The sequence below is a fragment of the Opisthocomus hoazin genome, chromosome 1 (genome assembly GCF_030867145.1).
Source record: "Opisthocomus hoazin isolate bOpiHoa1 chromosome 1, bOpiHoa1.hap1, whole genome shotgun sequence".
Lineage (NCBI taxonomy): Eukaryota > Metazoa > Chordata > Aves > Opisthocomiformes > Opisthocomidae > Opisthocomus > Opisthocomus hoazin.
This window is the reverse complement of record NC_134414.1, coordinates 36,752,114-36,774,768: the sequence shown is the minus strand read 5'-3', so window position 1 is coordinate 36,774,768 and position 22,655 is coordinate 36,752,114. Positions and strand designations below refer to the sequence as shown.

General features: G+C 41.1%; 1 protein-coding gene across 1 annotated transcript; it reads right to left on the bottom strand.

Annotated features, from left to right (window-relative positions):
- Nucleotides 1-7,841: 7,841 nt before the first annotated feature.
- CCDC122 (coiled-coil domain containing 122) lies at nucleotides 7,842-15,404 on the bottom strand. The gene is made up of 4 exons (XM_009942852.2): nucleotides 15,291-15,404; nucleotides 12,561-12,959; nucleotides 11,259-11,375; nucleotides 7,842-8,006 (listed from the first exon to the last, which is right to left on the bottom strand). Exons 1-4 carry the CDS (start codon nucleotides 15,402-15,404, stop codon nucleotides 7,842-7,844), a joined length of 795 nt encoding a protein of 264 aa, XP_009941154.2.
- Nucleotides 15,405-22,655: the final 7,251 nt, after the last annotated feature.

The following is a 22,655-nucleotide window of genomic DNA, read 5'->3' as shown; positions in this document are numbered from 1 at the left end:
CCCCTCCATACTCAATGCAAAGGGCAAGGCACCACCAGAATGAGAGTTACTAAATCCTAAACAGGTGTCCTAGACAGGCAAGGTGGATCCCCTGCACAGTAACTGATGCTGCAAAATGGCTAATTTCCCATGGCTGATGAAAGTTGTGACTGAAGTTGGCTGGGGAGAAGCAGATAGAAAAAATCAAAAGAAAATTGGGAGTTCTATGAGAGAAAAGTAAAAGGTTCTTAAAAAGCAAAGAGTACTCCACCAAGAAAGAGGAAATCTGTAGCTAAAAGCCTACCCTGGTTCACTGGCAAACGGAAATAGCTGTCAGAATCAGCCTCCCACTGCTCCCCAGCGTAACATACAGAAAACGTGACATCAAGTGCAATATATAAGTGAGAAACTTACAGCCCAGGAAATCAATAGGGAAAGCTAGAGAAATACAAAGAAAAATACGTAGCCAGCAATAAGACAATAAAGGGCAAAAAAAAGAAATTTTGAGCGTTTACTAATAATGCTGGTTTTCACTGTGGTGGCTTAAGGATATAGGGCTTGGATACATCTCACCTGACTTTAGACATCGGAGTATAGTTATTTACGTCTGAGCTAGTGACCATTCACTCCCTTTACAGTCAATTGAGAGAAATAGGACTTTCTAGGGCACAGTTCCTGTCATACTAATGCAACTATATAAAGCAGTTCAGAGGAAACATCCCCTAGAAGTGCTTCTTTCCTTTCATGACTATAAAGGAAGAACCAACAGACGTAACTGGGAAAAAGCTTGAGATACTGAAGCTCTCCTCTGCTAAAATGTTTGCTTGTTTTTCCAGCTGCATCAGTTAACTTAATACAAATGCACTGGCAATAAAAGAGGTCTCAGCAACAGTACAAACTCAGAATTTGAGAGATGGTAATCACTTTAGTAGAGGTGGACAAAAGGTAGATAGCTTATTTGTACTGCACCGGATCAGGGCATTCCAATCCTTTAGTAACTGCGACAGATATGACAAAACCCAAGGGTAAAATTTTAATCACCAGACCCAGATAACTTTTATGCAGGCTGGTTGAGAAGGCCATCGGTCTACTGATGTAAATGTTATATGAATATTATGAAGTCAGGATTCAGTAGATGAGAATTCTGTGCCAATACTGAAAAAGAGAAAGGTGATATAAGTAGGTAATTAGATGACAGTTAGCATGAAACTGTCCTCCCTCTCCCCTCAAAAGCCCCTGCCACATAGTTCAATCCTTTGCTCTGGAGCACGTAGCCAGAAAATAGACCTTTGAATATGGGTAAACAACAGACTGGCTGCGCTGTATCTGGGCTTATTTCAGCCCAAACAGACGTTTAATTGAGTCTTTTAAATTAAGGGTAGTTGCTTGCGGGTTCCTTTGTAGTGAGTGGAAAGAGCCAGGCCCTGCCATAAGGCACGCAAGAACTGACCCGGCTGCGGGATGCCTTTCTCTTGTCAAGTGTATTGGGAGCCTCAAGCGACGACATTCACACCTTATGTTTCAGCTTTCCAGAACACTGACCTTGAGGCAGAACTGCTGTTTCAAGACACAAGATTCAGCCCAGGCAGGGTTATTTAAGAAGCCTGAAAACACAGGTTTATGTAATATGTTGTAAATTCATAACTACCAGCTACAGTCAGTTTTAGTCAGCTGTAAGTCGGACTTAATCTTGTTGAAACATATTTTTTAGCACACAGCAGGAAGCCAATGATCTTAAATAGAATAGTTCTTACTAAGCATAAAGTGACCTAACGGGAAGTTTGTAGAAGGCTGCTTTTAGATCACAAAACCCCATTTTTTTTAATGATTTTTAAGAAAAAATGCAAAGTCCTTCTATTTGTAGCGGACTTTTCATTATAACTCAGATTAGAACAGAAAGTCTGAGGAAATTTGCCAAATTCTTCCTCTTTTAAAAACAGGTAGATAATTAAGAATAAATAAATCGAATCCTCCAATTGTTGTTTGCAGATGTAAGAGAATACTCAGCATCTCCTTTTCATCCTGCCTTTTTAGAAATAAAATAGCATTTAGGAGTATTCACCATGTTCTGTAGAAATATTACCTAGTTTCACGGTACGTATTGATCTTCAAATCGAACCAAATATGAAAGGTGCCTTTACCATGTAAAAAGACATTTCACCACTAGAGGGAATTATTAGACTTCATTGTCAGAGGCGAAAAAAACAACTACATTTCAAACTTCCAGTGCTAGCTCCACTCCAGAAGACTTCATAACTTTGTTGAAAACACCGGAAGTGATACATTAATTAATATAATGTGTAGATGATAGAAAAATACTGAAGCTTTTATGTGGCATTTAGTCAATAAGTATTGAATATATGGTATAGGACATTTACAATAAAATGAGAGATTAAGAAGCTTACTGCTCTCGGGAAGATTTAGAGAGACTTTCACTGAATTATGTAAAACTGGACTCTATTAAATTAAAAAGCTACTGCAAAATGTAGAAACACTCATGTTAGTTCCTAAGAAGAGGAATCTCTGTCCAACCCAGAGCATTGTCCTTTGCTCATTATTGTAGGAACTGTTTTCATCCAGAATTACACTTAGTGACATGATAAAGCTGTCTCTGCTTTCATCCCTATGGGGAATGTGCAGTGCAACTATCTTTCTTTTTAGGGGTATGGAGGATAGAGATTTTGTTTGTTTATCTTGCTTTGCCCTTTGCAGTTTGTGGTTTATTGTTTTGTTTCGTTTTCTTAGGTTGCTACATCTTGCTTCCTCTAAATGCTAGAAAAAGCCAAGTGAAAGAATTGTGTACTTTGAGCAGGCTGTTCATCGTTTTTGCTCGATTGACATTTCCAAGGTAGTTCATTGCACTGCCTTAACCCTGCATCTGAAAATATTTGCCTCCTGCAAAGCAGACAATTAAAAGAAAAATATTTCAGTACTGCTTGGAATTCCTCAAGAAGTCACTGCCTTGACATGACTCAGAGCCACATGCTGCAGCCACATTTTAACAAAGGATCTAATAGTTACTTTGATAACGATACATTCATGCATTTCAGAAAACTGTGTAAGAGTTCTGAAAGGGTGGTTTTTTTCGCCCTCAGCAGCATGACGTACCATTGATGCATGGTCTGGCCATGATTTCTTCTTCCTCTGAAGCACTGCGTACGGACCACAGTAGGATCACATGCATTGCTACAGTCACACTCCTGCACTCGGCTCTGCGAGTGCCTCTCCTGAGGGCCAAAGCAAACCCTGCAACAGAGGCGAAGCAGCGTAACATCGGTGTCTATCCCCAACCCACCTTCCCTCTTCTGTTGTGTATCGCATGTAGCCTTGACGAGAGCAAAGGTCTTAGCAGGTGTATCTGTATTATCTGACACAGCTCCTCTGCTTTGGCATCTGAGGCTGTTGGGTCACGTGAAAGGGTTTCATGTGGCGTGTCAGCCTGCAGCGTGGGGAATGCCCTCCCTTCAGCACCCACCAGCACATTTGCTGCATCACATGATGGGACCCAGGGGCTCTGTTGTTTCCCTGTCGAGTGCGGAGTTCCCCCAGTCTGTTCCTACTCATTGACACGATATTGTTGGAATAAATCCTGTATCCTGTACTTCAGAATTTTGCTAAGCAGCGAGTAGGACTCGTTGGTTAGTAAGCTTTTCCACAGTCTTCTCTATTTACACGTCCGTTGCTGCTTCCTGCCTGTTTGGCTGTTCAGAGCGGGCAGTCACTCCTCCACCCGTCGCCCGCAGAGCGCTGCAGCCAGAAGTTCCTCCCTTTGCCCCCTACCCATCCTCAGAAATGACGGATGCGGGTTTGACAGCATGCTGCTCCACCGGGAGCTGGGAGACCCTCCTGTAATAAATACAGAACGTGCGTTCAGGGAGTTATTCCTCGAAAATCATAAATCATTCTCCTGCTGTCTGTGCTTGCTTGTTAAGGGAAAAAAAACATGCTGAGATCAACCTACTACTGTTCAACATTGTGCCAAGAAAAATCAGCCATAGCAGGTTCCCCAGATTTGTTGGAATTAGGCATTTTTATAGAAAGCTACACACATGTCTTCCTTCATGTTGTACAGAATGCTTATAGTTTAGAGAAGGCAGGAATTTATATTTCCTTGTTTCAGCTGAGCTTTTTCCCAGATGAGGTTTTGTCCCAATAAACTGCAATTCACTGGTAAGATGTCTATGCCTTTCTTACATTTGTTACCTGTGAAATATTAAATGCTAAACTTGAAATACTGCATGTAGGAAAATATGTAAATACTGTATGATACAAATTCCTGTTAAATCAGAAGCGTGCAAAAGGCACTTAATCCTGTAAAATTTGGTGTTTACCACGCGAAACAACTGAATGCAGATTTCAAATGTACTCAGTGAATGAACTTCTACAAGTTTGGTGGGGACTGAGGACAATCAAAGCTTGAAAGATTTGAGATGAGAAAGTTTAGATGAATCAGCTCAGGTGTCCAGGCAGTTGAGTTAAACACATACGTAGTATGTTTACGTGGGAAGAGCAATTACAGTTGTGGCATTTAACCAGGACAGTGATGTAGGGTGACAGTGACAGAGTCCATATCTCATATGAAAGCATTTCAGGGATGGAACATACTTTTTGTGACATAGTGAACTTTTTGTACTAAATGACTCGTGTTAAAGAGTTCATACGCTATATACTCAGTAAAGCATCAGTAAAACAGATTAAGGACTGGCTAGCACATTTCCAAAGATAACTGTTAAAGAAACCCCAACATATGAAGTGAGTACTCATAGTAGAGTTCCACAGGTATTGGTATTATGACCCACACTAGTATTTTTATTTGGTATGGAATTAGAGATAAACTTAGTTCTAGCATAATTTCTTAATTCAGAGCAGAACAGTTAGACATAGCACAGACATACATTAAATAATTGAACTACAGCTACATTTTGTGGCAGGAAAGCTGAGAAGCTGAGTTGTACTTCAATTTCCAAAGCTCCAACATTCATATGGGGATACAGATAAACCATGCAGCACCTCCTTTCTGGTCTGCACAGCTAAGTTTCTTCTTGGGAAAACCAGGACGTGAATTGGAGGGAATCACAAGTGGCCAGAGCACTTATTGATATGGATTTCAGCTATTACCAACTGCAGGGGAATCCTCTGCATTTCAGACACCATTGAGATAAGCTTAATCCATAAAAATATGTATATTGAAAAAGCAAGTTTTATACTGAGGAAAAAGGAGGAATACACCTTTGATAGCTGAGACCTCCTGAAGGGGTCAAGGGCCCCAGCAGGCAAGAACATGAGCTCTCTTGCAAAGCACAGAGCAAAAAGGAGTGTTAGACAATTTGGGCCTCGGATGATAGGAAGGCCTCTGTATAAGAGAAGGGAACATTTCCTCCGCATATAGCACTAATGGGAGAATTACATACAGCTCTTGAATTCACCTTTATTAAATTATATTAAACCATTTCAAAACATGTACAAAAGAACAATAAAAGTAATGTGAGATACTGAAATTTACTGAGATTTATGAAAAGGAACAAGGAAAACGTAGGTCCAAGGTTTTTACTTGGTATGAGTGAGTCATGCTGTACATGTGTTGATGCATAGAAACTGCGCTAATACCCAGAGAGGTAACAATGAACATCGTCACTGGGCAAAAAGGAAAATAAAGGTGTGATGTTTTTGTTATGCTAGAAGGTTCGGATTATTTTTTGGAGTTGTTTTCAACTGATGAAAAAGTGCAAGGTTAAACTGTGATATTCTAACCATGGTAATAATTGTCAAAGAAAATTTGGTTGAAGTCCTTTGTGTGGCTGATACGAAACATATCTTGATGCATTGATTGTTCTGGTTCAGAAATAATTAGAAACTAAATATGAAAATAACACAATATCTAGTGGTAAAAGGCACATTTAAGTGCATGCAGTCTTAATACCCTGAGAATTTTGGATGTTGTACCACTTCTAGGAGGAAACATTAAGCTAAAGCTCTTGGTCAGATCTGACAGTCAATAACCTTGGAAGGCTTGATCTATTTAATTCAGCAAGAAGACAGTGCATATTTTTATGGAAAGAAATGACCTGAAATAAAGTACACTCATTTCACCGGATGGCTGAATAAATTCAAATTAGAAACGATGCAAAACAAAAGAAAAGCAGTTAATCACTGAAACTACCAATAATGCAGCAAATTCTCCAATTTTTCAAGTCTAGATCCCTTTCTAGAAGATACACTTGCATCCAATGCAAACTGGTTTGCTGTCTGTAGGAATAAACGGTTGTGATGTTACAGTAATGTACTATATACATAATAAGACTCTATGTTCTGTTGGTGCTTTCTGGACCCAAGAGCAATGAATGTATGAGTCACTTTCAGAACAGAAATGTAGTTAAGATTAAGGGTTAGTTTCAAGACATCTTTCTTTGTCTTCTCTTAAAATAAATTAGGTTAGAAAAGTTTTAACCCAGCAAATTATGCTTATCACATTACTGTTACTGTAGCGTGGGATATTGAGGTTTTCATTTCTATATGATGGTTTTAATGAAAGTACCCTGGCTGATAATATTGCAAAGGAAATAGGCCAAACAAACTTGAAAGTCTAGCAACGTTGAGAGAGAGCCTTCATGAGTCAGCATACTTCTTAAAATAACTTTATTTTAAGTGAAATAACATATTAAGGGAAATGTAAACATACATGAATGTGTGAATGTTGTAACCCAAATAATAACAACAGCACACATACTGTGTTTTAAACGTTGCTCTCCTAAGCTAACAATATCTAGCTAGTTTAACATTTTCCACAGTAAATACTCGTTTTGTGAAAATCTTCATTTTATATTCAGGAGAAAAGGTAAATCTATATTCAAGACAACACTTCAAATAAAAAGCTACTTCCATGGAACAGATAAATGTTACAGGTTATGTCTAGTCAGAACTATCACCTTACCTGTAAGAATAGAGAAAGTACTGTAAACTCCTCAAATGCCAAGCACATAGTAAAAAGAAGGCAAAGAAAAATTTCTACTGTTCACTATTATTTTAACAAGAATTTTGAACAGGTGGTCATTTATGTTAAGAATCATCTTACTGAACACAAAACACTTAGATGTTAGAGTGCTAGTACTAGTTAGCTAAGATCCTCTAACAGTAAGTTCCTCTATAATCAATCCTCTATACTGCATTCCTGTTTCTAGAGGGGAGTTGTTCCATTTTATAAGCTGTCCAGATGCAGTCCTCTTTTTACTTACACATTCCTCTTTGTTAACATATATTAGACCAGTTGAAGTCAGATTATTTGAAGCCCAGTTCTGAGCGTAGTTGTTCCTAAGTCTTTTACAGCTGGACAGCCTATGTCCTCCTTGTCCCCCATGCTAGGACATCCTGGCAGACACAGCGCAAACGGGCTGTAACATCATCTACGTGAATTTCCCACATGGCAAAATACAGGCCACCAGAGCTTTCAGACTTCCCTAGTACATTGCAATAATAAGGGATGTGGAATTTTCGTATCCCAAGAATGCAAACATACACTGGTACCAGTTTCTCTGTAGGAAAAACAATGGAGATCTCAATCTTCAGACATCTAATCAAATAAAAAAGGAATTGGCACATATTTTGAAAACACCTGGAAATGTTAGTAACTTTCTTCCTGAACAGCCTCTGGCTGTAGTAAAAAGAAAAAGCAAAGTTATTCCAAAGCATTAGATTGAGCACAGCCTAGTTCAGGCCACAGAATTAAAGGGAGAAAAACTTTTAAAAGAAAGAAATCACTGAGCCATGGTCAAGCTATCAGACTATTTACTATTTGTACTATCTCCAGAAAAAAAGCTCCTCTGTCTGGAAAAGATTACCCACATTGTAGCTTTGTTAGGTTTGGTTTATATGCCACTTTGTAGCTCCACTTCTCCAAGACACTTTCTTAGTTCTGCTGCCTTCTTCTCCAACTGCTGAATGTTCCAGTGCCACTGTCTTTTATTTGCATGGACTTTGTTCAGTTGGCAATGCAAACGTTTTAGAATAGCATCATATCTTTTATTCTGTACCTAATAAAATAGAATAAAATCCTCTTCAGAATTTCTTTCAATTAAAACTGTTTACAGAGGTGGATTCAGCTCACCTAACTCTGCCCAAGTGTAGATTCCGACATTTGAACCAAGTTGTTCCAAGTTCACTTTATAGCTACCACAGAGACACAGACATCTAGGCAGCCATTCATCTGACTTCTTTCAGGTATCTGCTTCCGGACAATATGAATTGTGCCTCTCTCTCCCACTGTGGGAAAGAAAAGCTGTCCCACAAAGAGCTTAAATGAGGAGTTCAGTGTGGGTACCTGCTCTGTGTGGTACCTTTGTGTGGCTGTGTAAATCCCACACGAAAAACTCAGCATCACACACTGTAGCAACATTCTGTACGTGGAAGCTTTCAGTCACCAGAGTGAAAGGTGAGAAAGGAAGACATTTTCATTCTTTGACAAGTGTGTTTGGGTATAAATTAGAACACACACACAGTAACCTAGACAGCTGTAGTAGCATCCTCACTGTGACACTGCACTTAAAAAGGTATGTTTTTCTTAGAAAGGCAATACTCTGGCAATGCAGTACTGTACCAATTTTGCCCTCATTCCTGTCATATGTGAAGAATAGCTGCTGCAGACAACCCTCTGAAGATCTGCATTCTGAAGTGTAAAAGCACAAACCATTCATTTTAATAAAAATGGAAATAATGGGTATTCACTTAATGAAATTTTGGGCTTACTTACCCTAGTTTGAATGGCATATGAGTGGTAGTGTATAATTATTCTTGTGCCTGCTTATTGAAATGTTATTACACTGTATTTAACATATACATGATGGTGCACAGCTGCATCAGATCCACAGCGTTGCCAGTGACTTCCTGCAAGTCTCGATGCCTAAATATCACGTATAACTAAGTAACTTCCTCACTAATGCTTTCGTAAATTACACTGCCTTCTTTTACTGGTGACGGGTTGTCTTTCTTCTTGTTGCCTGGCTCTCCGCTATAATCCATCAGAACTTTTTGAGGGATGCTGTCAGATTCACTCGTCTGAATGCGTGCTTGCAGGATCTGAACATCACTAGGACTGTGTTGTACAACAGCAAAACAACTGTGATTACTACTGCTTTTTTAAGAAATGCATCTCTAGCATCATTGTTGGGAACTGTCTGGCTCATCTGCTGATGGCGAGGAGTGTCTGAGTGCCAGCTTAGCCCTTTATGAGGCTTCAACAGGAATTCCACAGGCATTTAAGTATAGGGCTGTACAGGGGCAGACTTAGATGAGTGCTCAAAATCTTTGTTGAATGAAGGCTCAACAAGTCCTACAGCACCAGCAAACTCGTTAACCAGATGCAACGATCTGCTTCTATCTGGAGGCTCAGAGACCTGGGAGCTCATATGCTCTTTGCAAATTTATGAATCATAGAATTACAGAATGGTTTGGGTTGGAAGGGAGCTTCAAAGATCATCTAGTCCAACCCCGCTGCCATGGGCAGGGACATCTTTCACTAGATCAGGTTACTCAAAGCCCCATCCAACTTGGTCTTGAACACTGCCGATGATGACAACTTCTCTGGGCAAGCCATTGAAGTGTCTCACTGCCTTCATTGTAACGTCATCAGCTGATGTCCAATATAGACCCACCCTCTTTCAACCATTTAAAACTGTTGCCCCTTGTCCTTTCACTGTAGGGCCTGGTCAAAAGCCTTTCTTACAGGCCTCCTTCATATATTCAAAGGCAGTAACAAGTTCTCCCCGCAGCCTTCTGCAGGCTGAATAGCCCCAGCTCTCTCAGCCTTTCCTCACAGGAGAGGTGTTCCAGCCCTCGGACCATTTTTGTGGCTTCCTCTGGACCCGCTCCAACAGCTCCTTGTCTTTCCTGTGCTGAGGGCTCCAGAGCTGGATGCAGGACTCCTGGTGAGGTCTCACCAGAGCAGAGCAGAAGGGCAGCATCCCAACCCTCGACCTGCTGGCCATGCTGCTTCTGATGCAGCCCAGGATACACTTGGCCTTCTGGGCTGTGGATGCACATTGCAGCTCATATCCAATTTTTCATCCCCAAGACCTTCTCTACAGGGCTGCTCTCAATCCATTCATCCCTTGTTCTGTACTGATTTTGGGGATTGCCCTGACCAAAGTGCAGGACTTTGTAGCTGGCCTTGCTGAAATTCATGGGGTTATAAGAAGGCCAGTCACTTTTTGCCCATGCAGTGCTAGAAGCTGAGAATCCGTGCAATACATAACAGTCCTATGACAAGCGCTGAAGTCTTGAGGTGGGGTCTGCAGCTTAAGACACCTAGCTTTCACAGAATCACAGAACCATAGAATCATTGATGTTAGAAGAGACCTCTGAGATCATCAAGTCATTTTAGGCTGCCTAATTTCACTTTGGGTTTAGAGAACTTTCTTAGGAAGATGTTGCCTTGATAATAAAGTATTTTCTCAGATGCAGAATAGCACATACCTATTCTAAAACGGCTGTGTTTTGCTTTTCAGTTTAGAAATTCTCTGCTGTTCCATATCCCATGAAAAATGATTCTTTTTTCCTCCTACATTTTACAATGGGCAATAGAGCTAACCTTAGATCAGTTAATCTTTATATTATCAAGCTTTGCTCATTAATTTTTGTCACATTTATTTAAGCTAACAAGACCAATGATGTGAAGCTTCCAAACTAAAAACTTTCTAGACACAAAAAGTATTTTAGAAAGGAACAAAATGTAAAATACAGTTCAGTAATTTGAAAAGAGAAGGTTTTAACTATTTATCAGAATTTTATCTTGGCAGCTAATTAGGAGCTGCTGTGTTATCCCTAATTTAATGTCAGCTCAAATTAGGGAGATTCATGGGAAGTCCATTTTCTTGGTGCAATTGATTCTCCCATTGATGAGTTATCAGGAACCATGAGACAAGTCATGAATAATCAACTCAGCAGAGAAACTTAAAATATTTCTAAAGTATTACAGAAATAAAAAACCGTGCATTTTGCTTTACTACCATTCAGTGACCTCTTTCTTTTCAGGAGATCATTCCAAAAGTTCACAGCTGAACTCCTTCTTAAAAGACTTCAGAAAAAAATGTTCTTAACTTCAGTTTTTCTCATGATAGCAATTACGTTCTGAATTTTAGAAAGACTATCAGTATCATGAATTTAAGATAGCACAGTTACTGCATATACTTGAATAATATGGCCAGCAACAATGTATAAAGTACTTCAAACTTCATTTGCACTACCTACTGTCAGGAGAACTGCAATTATATTTTATTCAAATGACTCACCTCAATTTCTTTTCTAAGCTTAGCATGCATTTTTTTCTCTTCTTCCAGCAAGTCTGTTTTTTTATTGATGAACTCTTTTAGTGTTGTGATTTCCCTTTTTAAAAGTGTAATTTCTTCCTGCAGGTGTAAGTCAAGATGCAGAAATCCCCTCCTTAAAAAGCTGCACAGTACACTTATTAAACTTATTAAACATGTCATATTTTAGCAGTCTCATTTCATTGAGACAAGATAAAGATCTACATTAACTTTTCACATTAAAATAACTATTAATAATTAAATGAATAATAATTAAAGAATTGTAATTAAATTAGTAATTGAAATACTTTATAACATGGCTTTAGCTACTTAACTACTCCTTGATACTCGTGATCTGAAATATGCAAACTACAACAATACGCAAACAACAACAATAATACAGGAATTTGAACTCCTTTTGGTGGTCTTAATTTTGTTTAAAATGTCATTTATTGCAAAATCAAAGACTATTTAATCTAATATTTGAGATTTTTTTTTCTCACAGGAAAATACAATGTTAATGAGTCTTTATCAGTATTTAAATGTTTGCTTGTACAACTAAATTTTCATCAATTTACATGAATAGAGTAACACTAGATTTTCAATAACAGAATTTACATCAGGGTTGAAATCTGTGACCTCATTTCAACTTCACACGTGTGTTTGCTCATATATTTGTAAAGTTTTGTGGTGAAAAATTGCTACATGGCAGTTTTTAATAAGGACTGCAACTACGGTCAAGTAAAAATAACAGTGTTAGACTAGAATACCAAAACAAATATATTTTTAATCTCTACTTCTTTCCATCACCTCTCATCAAATCTACCTCCTGTTGGCAAACAGCCCAACTGTAGTTTGTTACTTGACAGCAAAGTTAAAAGAATATTGTGCTCTTACATGGAAAATATAACAATATGGCAATGTTCCACAGAATTCCGAAAACTGTACATCTAAGTTATACAACAATCCAAAGAAGCCCAGAAACAGTTTGGCAATTATATAGTTTAATTTACAGCTCTGCAATTTTTTTCATAGCTGAGTTAATTCCATCACATAGAATGACCCTGACTTTTAGAACAATGTACAGATAACAATGGCTGATGATTATTTTTTACTGCATACTCATGTCAAAAGTTCTTCAACTAATGTAGCTTTTTAAATCACCTATATTCCCCATAGTCAGTCTGTCATGAACTGTAAACATATTAGACAAAATAATCATATTAATTAAACTATGACATAATTATTTCACATAGAAGGCAAAGAATCAAAGAGGAAATATAGTACCTGCACTTGTGTTATAACAGATCCTTCTGGATTCTGGAGATCACGCATTAACTCCTCTTTCTTTGTCTTTAATTCTTTAACAGCAGCTTTCTTTTTAGCAAGCTCAATCATAACTGGCATTTTACTCTCCATCTCCCAAAAGAGATGTTTATGAGCCTTTATTTTTTCCCGATATTCATTATTTCTTGCAAATGCCATCTCAAACTCTTCTTGTACTGTTTCTGCATCACACCTAAGCTTTAAATTTTCAGAATATAGGGCTCTGACTTGGGCCTCCAGATTTTCACACTGGTGTTTTGACACTTCTATGGCATCTTCTTGCAGATATATTTCCCTTTCTGTCATCTTCGTTTCTAACAGAATAGCAGCCATTTCTTTTTCTAGTTCCTGAAACTTTGCCTGTAAAATATTTCAGTGTTCACTTAAGAACATTTTTTTGAGAGGATACTAGGTATCTAAACACTGTAATTTATATTTATTCAAGTCTTCTTTTTTTACTTGTTTAATGTGGCTTGAATGGAAATTAGAGTTACATTTCCTAAAATTGATGTCTTAGAGGCACAATGCAAAAATACTCTTTTAGACTTCTCCCCTTGCATTGAGTCTAAAATACAAAATAAAGTATCCTTGAAATTATTTTAAATTCCTCGTATTCGCAAAATACATAGGACATGACAGATCAAACCCAGTCTTAATGTTTGTTTAGAGCTGAAATCTGGTTAAAACCTAATCAGACTAAAAACAACTAATGATGCCAAAAATCACTTACAAACCTCCACAAACACACAGATGGGTGTTTGGGGTGATGGAGCTTAACTAGCCTCTTCTACTGAAGTTTTTAATCCCACCTTCATCACAGTAGTATTTGAGAATAGGATTAATCCCAGCTATTTTTAAGCCCCTGAGAAATATGCATCTAGTCCTAAAAAGGCCTCTACATCTTCTCATTGATGAGAAGTGAACGACTCCAGGAAGCAGTACTTCAACCCATCATAAGAAATCATAGAATCATTTGGATTGGAAAAGACCTTTAAGATCATCAAGCCCAATAATGAACATAACACTGCTAAGTTCACCACTAAACTATGTCCTTACATGCCGCATCTAGACATAAATCTAAGATGGGAGGGCTGAACTTCTGAATCAGAAATGTTTCTCTCTCTTTGTCAACTTACCGAGAGAGCCTAGCTGACCAATACAGGCTTATCATCTGACTTGTAGATGACGTGAGCTAGCCATGATGAATCCCACCCAAAGTAACAGCCAACAGTAGTGCATTAAGTGAGAGAATCAGCATTACGATTTATGTCACCTATTATCTTTTCCCTAATGGAAGCATTACCAGAGCTATGAAATCTTACTCAATGTCTTGAACAGTTTAAGACATCATTAACTGCTAAGAACAAAAAGCTTCCGCACAACGTTTAATTTGGAAATCTTGGGCTACAGTTCTAGCAGGATTTGTATCAGTGCCAGCCGCCATTTACTGAGGACAGGAAAGCAAAAGTCCTTAATGGCAAAGATCTTCAATTTTGGAAATTATTGTTTTCCATGTCATCTGTGACCTGTACACATGGGAACAGATTAAAGATGAAAAAGCAGTTCTGCATTCTGACTTTTAAGTTCCTAATTACTTGCCTTTGCGGTTCTGCTAACATTAGTGTTCATATGGAATTTCCTAGGGTTTGGGATTTTTTTAAAGAAAAATGAAAAGGTGTGGAAAAGGAAGAAAATAAATGAGCTGACTTAACTATCTAGGACTCTAAAGCACTGTGATTTTTTTTTTAAACAGATACCTTTTTAAATTGCTTGATCACAAATTAATTATTGCATCATCGTCATACTGTATTATGGCATGGTTTATCATTAGGAGAAAGCTTCTTCAAGGCATGGCCAGTCAATCGACATTCTTAGGCAACAGAAGTTTTCACTCCTCTTTCAGAGAAGTTCTCTTTCTTTGTGCAAACTTTCAAACATAAATTATTTCAGTTGTAGGGGTATTCACAGGTGTTATAATCAGAACTCCACTATTTCTGTTTGCAAAAATGCCTGAATGCTGTTATGTCTTTCCTCAGACTTAAATGTAAGTCTCTCAATAGAAATTTTATCTCAAAGGTTAAATAGTAATTCAAATCTTAAAAAATTCTGTGAGAGATTAGAACAGAAATGATCATGTGGTCTTCATGAAAGTTACATGTATCCAGTGTTCTACTAAATAAACCCAGTATTTAATTATTTAGAATATCAATTTCAAACGCACAGAAAAATGTATTTTATATCAAAAAGATGCTAAGAAAAAAATGAAAGAGTCTGAGGAAAATCTGCCCCAAAGGATGCTTTTAAAATCCTTTTTTTACCCATTAATTTACTGTGAATTCACCACAAAAAATTCAGAGCTCTAACTTTGTGTTCAGTTTTTGTGTGTTTGCTATCTCAGTGTTTTTTGGAGTTTGTTTTGCTTCGTTTTTTCCAAATAAAAAATAAAAGCTTCTTTTAAAACCTGCTCTAGTTAAGTCTTAGTTGTGTTGCAACCTTACAAATAACGATGCATATACACAGTTTTGGCTAAGCCTAAATGCCACACACAGGAACAGAATAGCTGCCTTACACTGTAACGCAAACACCCAGAAAAAATAAAGTACCATCAGCTTCTGCTGTTCACCTGAACAGGTGAGGAATACTTCCTCATCCAATGATAAAAAATAAACTGCTCTGAACAAGGTTTATTACCTGCAATTTGAAAAGAACTGTTTTGCATTTTTCTATCTCTGACGCTTGTGAATGCTGCTGCTCTGCAACTTGTTTTACAACTTCAATTAGTGACGGAGAATTCTGCTTGGCCATTTTAGGCAAAAAAGCAGAACTGTAAGGACATAAAAAAGAAGTGAACTGTTTTATCTGCATTCTATTTAATTGCTAACTGTTAATGAAAGAGAACAATACTGTAAACAGGGTGATAGAATCAGTTAACCATAAACATGAACAGTGCTGCTATGTTCCTGGTACAGCCCTACCCACCTGGACATTAGGTCTGGGAACAGAGGGTCTGTTCTCTAGGTAACCATTAATGCTAACAATAGTAGGTAATTGTGTTTCTGTCAAGAGAAATGATGGAGTGTGGTTTTGTGAAGTGGACTGAAGAAACTGACCAGGATTGCCAAGATTACGAGCCTAACAGGTAAAAGGTAATTGCGGCAGGGGGAGATTGCGACCACCGACTCACTGGCACCCTACTCAAGTAATACCACCTACTCAAAAAGGAACATAGAAGAGGGTGACTGAGTCTGCGCAATAATTTACATGGGAAGTGAGAAAGTTTACAGCAATTGCCAAAGAGAATAATACTGAATATGCATGAATAAAATAAATATGTATAATTTTGATCTATATAAACCACATGGAAAAAGTATGAGGTATGCACCTTCAGTGGAATTATCCCCCGTGCATCCAGCGCTGCAATAAAGAATGCCTGCCTTTTAACACCACGTTGGTGTTACGAGGTTTATTCCCGGATTTTCGGTGATAATACTAAGGCCTTGCCTATGTGATCCTAGATCACTACATAATTTCATCTGGCTCATTTTTTATTAACAAGAACAGGTTATTACTACATGGATGCTCAAGGCCAGTGACTGAGAATTAGAACTCTTTCTTGCAGAGTTTTATAAAACAAAGTATTACAATGTTCTTCAGGCTTCTCTACAGGGCAGACCCTCAGTTTGCGAATATAGTCACAGCTCTGCAAGGCATCTTGAAGGAAGGGGTTAAAAGGAATTTTAGTAGAAGCAGCATTGCCTTATAGTTGCTATGCATTTAAAGAAAACTGGTAGTGCTTATCTATTGTGTAAATTCACTGAAGCAGAGAGTCTTGCAAAGGGGGTAGTTCCTGATAAGGGCTGGGGAGTCGCCTAGAACTGGTTAAGATCGACTCTGTGGTTTGGATGGGAGCCAGGAAACAACTGGAAACAACATTAAATGGGTCAATCTCAAATGCATGACAGCACCCTCCTTTCATATTTTGCCTGATTATTTACATTATTGCAGTCACCATGTTACAACTGCCCACTATATTAACCATTAAACTATCCTTAAGGTACGATAAACAGTAGGTAGAGAAAGCTGTCACATCGAAAATCACAGACCAGAATCACTGTAAAGACCCTCCCCTGTGATTAGAAAATATTTAGTACTATTTTTGTATCACATCGGATAGAGTAAGTTAATCAAGAAAATCTGTACTGTCTTACAAAGTGCCACCAAACCCCCAAGAAAACGTGCAATGAGAGCACGTACAAAGCCCATCCTCAGGCGCAACACGTCAAACAGCACACACGTAGCCCGCCAAGTGTGCCTGAAGGCTGGCAGCCTTGACTAGGACACCGCACTTCGCAGTTTATGTTTAGAGCTGCTGCAACGGCTGTCCTAGCACCCCTCACTTCCCCCCGACCCCAGGCAGGCCTCCCCTGCGGCACACGGTCCCGGACCCTCCGACGGCACTGAAACGCGGGCAGCCGCCCTGGCCCAGGCGCCCCAGCATGGCCGCCCCCCCCTCACGCATCCCCTCAGGCGGGGGGAGGCGGCAACGGCCGCCGCGGCTCCGCCCCTTCCCGCCCAAACCGCGGCGCCCGCCAATGGCCGGGGAGCGTCGGCCAAGGGCCGGCCCCGCGGCGCGACGTGCGGGGCTGAGGGAGCGTCGGACAACCGCGGCGGGGCAAGGCGAGCGGCGGAGGCGGCGTGAGGTGAGAGCGGCTGTTAGCGGCGGGAGGGGGCCGGGGCCGGGGCCGGGGCCGGGGACGGGGGGTGACCCCGGCGGGAGGGGGCAGGGAATGGGGGTGCTGACCCCGGCGGGAGGCGGAGGAAGAGCGGAGGGAACGGCTCATCCCTCTCAGGAGCGGGTGGGTGCTTCGCGGTGGGGTCCGTGGCGCGGCCTGGCTGGCGCTGCGGCTGAGGGGGTTTCGCTTGGCTTTTATCCCCTTCCGAGTTCCCCGAGTTACTGAGGGAAGGGGTTGGAAGGAATTTTGGTGTTTAGCTCTTGGACATGCACAACGGGGGGGCTGGGCTGATGGTGCCTAATGTTTTGCGAACTATTGTGTAGTCTGACGGGGAGGGGGGGGGGGGGGGAAACACACGGGACAGGACTAGGAGGTGCCTTAAAGAACTGGTGAAGACCTGCCCCACAGTTTGGATGGAAGCCGGGAAACAACTGAGTCTGCGCAAGAACAAAAGGTCAGCCAGCGGTGAGGAAGAGGAGTCACCTATCTTCATCCCCACGACCCCCGAGGACCACCACCAGGAGGCCCTGCGCAAGCGCCGTCGGGAGGAGTCTGTGGAAACGACCCCCTGGCACTAATTTTACCACGAAGCGGGGATCGGTTATGCATATGCAGCTGGTAAATCGTGCTGAGACGTCTGGCATGCAGCATAGTCCCCGTGGGGAGAGGGTACCCTGGTGAGGAGGGGGTTTGCTGACCGATAGAGCGGCCGCCTGCGATCATGGGGGTAGATCGAGCAAACCCGAGGTCACCGCTGCATCCCAGTGTTGGGAGCCAGGACAGACCTGCGAATGACTGGTTTATCAGAAGCAGGAGAAGGGTAAGCGGACCTCTGCGCAATTGCATTCAGGATATTTTGTGGATATTGGGTGGATGTTAACTGGACTGGTAATGTCTGAGAGGTGTATGTGAAGTCTCTTGTTCTTTGTGTGTAATGTTTAAAATGGTTGTGGGGATTTTGCTTGTTTAATTTTTGCCAGAGGATATTGGTTGTGACTCTTGTCTAAGGAAGTTGGATTTGTCCGTGCCTTAGATGAGTAGGTGGACTCCATTATCTGGCAACATTTGTTTGGTATTTTGTGCGTTTGGGAGCTTTATTTAATATTTTTGGTTTTAGGTGTATGTGTAAGATCGTGAATGTCTTCATATGTTGGTGAGCATATTGGGCAAAAGAAATCACTCCTTAGGCGGTTTGGGCTCAAACCTTGGGAGTGTTTGAATGAAGGGGGGCATTGGATAAAAAGGGGAAATGATCTAGCAGGCGAAGAGCAGAGTACCCTAAGTGCCTTCCCCAAACCCCACCGTTTTATAATTGGGAAAGGGCTCAACAAGAATCTGAAGTACTAAAATTGGTGTGTGGAAAGGAAAATTTGATCCTGGAAATTTGGGACGTGTGGGAGAAGGGTTGGGAGAAAACTGTAACAAATTGTAGGAAACAATTCCCGTGGAAATGTACTAAAAGAATAGCAAAAGCCAAACTAAAAGAACAATAGAAAAAGTCACGAAATGGGTAATACTCAAGGAGGAATTTTGGAGAAGAGTCCCTTGGGCTGTGTACTTGCTGACTGGAAGGACATTGTTGGGACCGGAGGCATAGAAAGTAAAAGGACCCTTATCAAATATTGTAATCAATGGTGGCCTCTATATAAATTGGAAGATGGGGCCAAGTGGCCATTAAATGGGTCAATAGATTATAATACTCTCTTACAACTAATGCTGTTTTTGAGGAGAGAAGGAAAGTGAGATGAGGTCTCATATGCAGACATGTTTTTCACCCTCCAAAATCATCTGGAGTGGCAAAGGGATTGTGGACTGGTACCACAGGACCCCATGGTGTTCGCACTTGACCGAGAAAAGAACAAAGAACTTAAAGGTAAACTGAAGCGGTGCTGTTCGGCATGTAGCATTGGGCAAAGATGTATTAAACCTAATAAAATCCACCAGGCGCCAGAACAAGATCTAACTGATTTGTTTAAGCCTCCCCCTCGACCACAGGAACAGGATGCGAACTCGGATGAAATCCCCAGTCCTCCGGACAGCCCTGTATCTTCCCGGATTAAGAAGAAATCTGCCTCAACGGCCTTACAAGCACCTCTCCAAGAGGCGGTAGGACCTCGTGGAATTATGCTATTCAAAATACTTTTTTCCACTACCGATTTAGATGCTTGGAAAAAGGTAGCCCGGGAATATCGGGTCGACCCAGTACGTGTCACTAAACACTTCAAATTCATAATAAAACAACATAATCCAGATTGGAATGATATACAACTACTATTAGAACATATGTCCGAAACAGCCAATTTTGAAAACTGCGGGTGATTTGGCTGAAGACCACTGTAAAACTGTGGGGGGTGAGGTTAAGGATTATTTCCCCCTCCAAGACCCGAAGTGGGGTGCTAACAGGCCTGCTCACATGGAAAGGTTGCAGGCATACCAAGAGTGGATTTCAAAAGGAATGGAAAGGGCCATTCCCAAAACTATAAATTGGTATGCAGTTAAACAGGGTCCTTCCGAGTCCCCATCCGAATTCCTGGATCGATTGAGGGATGTAATGCGCCGTTACACATCGCTGGACCCTTGGTCAGAGGTAGGAATACAACAACGAGTCTCCCTATTTTTGACTCAGTCTACGGGAGACACTAGGCGCAAACTCCAGAAGTTGCGTCCTACAGAAAGTAGAAACTTGGAAGTCTTGCTGGACAAAGCATGGAGCGTGTTTAGCAATAGAGAGGAGAGATACAGGCAAGGGCAGAGGGGAAGGGTGGTGGTTGTCAGGGAAGAGGAAAAAAGAAGGCCTAGACAGGAATCATCCCGGTTGGGTAAAGACCAGTGTGCACTATGTAAGAGATTTGGTCATTGGAAAAGGGAATGTCCAAAAAATAAGGAGAAAGGACAAGGCTGCCAGATAGAATAAACAATAGCCCATGTAAAGGAAGATTGACGGGGACCTGGGGAATCCACCCTAGCAGATCCACTGGTTATAATGAAGCTAGGGAGGGAACAACAAGAGGCAGAATTTTTGTTTGACACGGGGGCAACATACTCGGTTTTGAATCAAGCCTTGATGCTCCTGGGGAATGACTATATCATGGTAAAAGGGGCGACTGGCCAAAGTGAAAAGGCATACTTTTGTAAACCTTTGAAGTATATAAATTAGGAAAACAATGGGGTATCCACAAATTCTTGTATATGCCCAACTCCCCAGAGGCACTTCTGGGAAGAGATTTGTTGGAACAATTGGGTGCAAAAATTACATTTGAAAAAGGAGAAATTACTCTGGAGGTGAAGGATCGACAATATATCCAGGTACTGAGTCTATTTCTAACCAGTTCCCCCACAGAAGGAAAAACTCCCGAGGAGGTCCTAAACTGGGTATACCCTCGGGTGTGGGCCACTGATGTGCCTGGAAGAGCAAAGAATGCTCCACCCATTGAATTTAGACTCAAAGAAGGCCGGCAACCGGTAAGGGTTAAGCAATATCCGCTAAAACAGGAAGATAAAGAAGGAATCTGGCCAGTGATAGAAAAATTTTCACAATTAGGATTATTGAAAGAGTGCGAGTCGGATTTTAACACCCCTGTACTACCTGTCCGTAAACCTGACGTGTCGTACCGCGTGGTCCAGGACTTTTGAGCTGTAAACAAAATAACAGAGGACCTCTACCCGGTAGTAGCAAACCCATATACTTTGTTGACCGTATTGGCTCCCAAACTAACCTGGTTTACTGTTTTAGATCTGAAAGATGCCTTCTTTTGCCTCCCTCTCCATGAAGCCAGTCAGAAATTACTTGCATTTGAATGGGAAAACCCCAAAAGTGGTCGAAAAACTCAGCTCACTTGGACGGTGCTGCCACAAGGATTTAAGAACAGTCCTACCATCTTCGGCAATCAACTCGCAAAAGACTTGGAATCCTGGGAAATCCCGTCTGAAGAAGGGAGATTATTACAGTATGTGGATGACATTCTGACTGCCACCAAAACAGAGGACGGTTGTGTGACCTGGACGGTGAGTCTACTATAATTTTTCGGGGCTCCAAGGGTACCAGGTATCTAAGAAGAAGGCCCAAATAGTGCAGCGCGAGGTGATTTACTTGGGCTATGAAATTAGTGCTGGACAAAGAACTTTGGGACAGGCCCGTAAAGAGGCAATATGCCAAACTCAAGAGACCTCAGACAGTGAAAGAGTTATGGACTTTCTTGGGAATGACCGGGTGGTGCTGACTGTGGATTTATAATTATGGACTACTTGTTAAACCACTATATGCGCTAACAGCTACTGGACAAAAACACCTTAAATGGAACAAGGAGACCATGCAAGCCTTTGAGCTACTGAAAAAGGCTCTGATGTCGACCCCCGCCTTAGCGCTCCCAGGTGTGAGTAAGCCGTTTTTGCTTTTCTCTTACGAGAAGCAGGGGATTGCTCTGGGGATACTAGCACAAGATCTGGGTCCATATCGACGAGCAGTTGCCTATTTCTGCAAACAATTGGATGCAACTGCAAAGGGTTGGCCTGGATCCCTGCGAGCGGTTGCAGCTGTAATATTAAACGTACAGGAAGCCCGAAAATTTACCTTGGGCCAGAAAATGACTGTCTTGGTGTCCCATATGGTATCCACAGTATTGGAGGCAAAAGGAGGACACTGGCTTTCTCCACAAAGATTCCTGAGATATCAGGCCATACTAGTAGAACAGGATGATGTGGAGATCATAGTTACTAACATTGTCAATCCAGCTTCCTTTCTCAGTGGAAACACTGGAGAACTGGTGCATCAAGACTGCTTGGAGACCATTGAAGCAACCTATGCGAGTCGCCCGGATCTGAGAGACAGCCCTATGGAAAATGGGGAAAACTGGTTCACAGATGGAAGCAGCTGTGTCCTGAGTGGTAAGAGACATGCGGGGTACGCTATTACCACCAGTCAAGAAATCATAGAGTCAGGACCTTTGCCCATAAACACCTCTGCACAGAAGGCAGAAATAATTGCTTTAACCCGTGCCTTGGAATTGGCCCAAGGCAAAGTTGTGAATATATACACAGACTCGAAGTCTGCCTTCAGAGTTGTGCATGCACATGGAGCAATCTGGAAGGAAAGAGGATTATTGAACTCTCAAGGGAAAAACATCAAACATGCAGAAGAAATTTTGAAACTGCTGGAGACAGTTCAGCTCCCTGAGAATGTGGCAGTCATGCATATTAAGGTGCACCAGAAAGTGAGCTCAGAATTGGTAAAAGGAAACGAGCTGTCGGACAGAGAGGTAAAACAAGTAGCCAAAACAGAGGTAAAAACTGAAGGGACCTTGGTCCCTGACAGATGAATCCCCCT

Excerpts from the sequence above, each read along its gene's own strand:
- CCDC122 (XM_009942852.2), bottom strand. The coding sequence starts at position 15,404 with ATGGCCAAGCAGAATTCTCCGTCACTAATTGAAGTTGTAAAACAAGTT. Across the intron at positions 12,960-15,290 it reads CAGTTCTTTTCAAATTGCAG|GCAAAGTTTCAGGAACTAGA; the intron begins GTAATAAACCTT and ends AATATTTTACAG. Across the intron at positions 11,376-12,560 it reads CTGTTATAACACAAGTGCAG|GAAGAAATTACACTTTTAAA; the intron begins GTACTATATTTC and ends TTACACCTGCAG.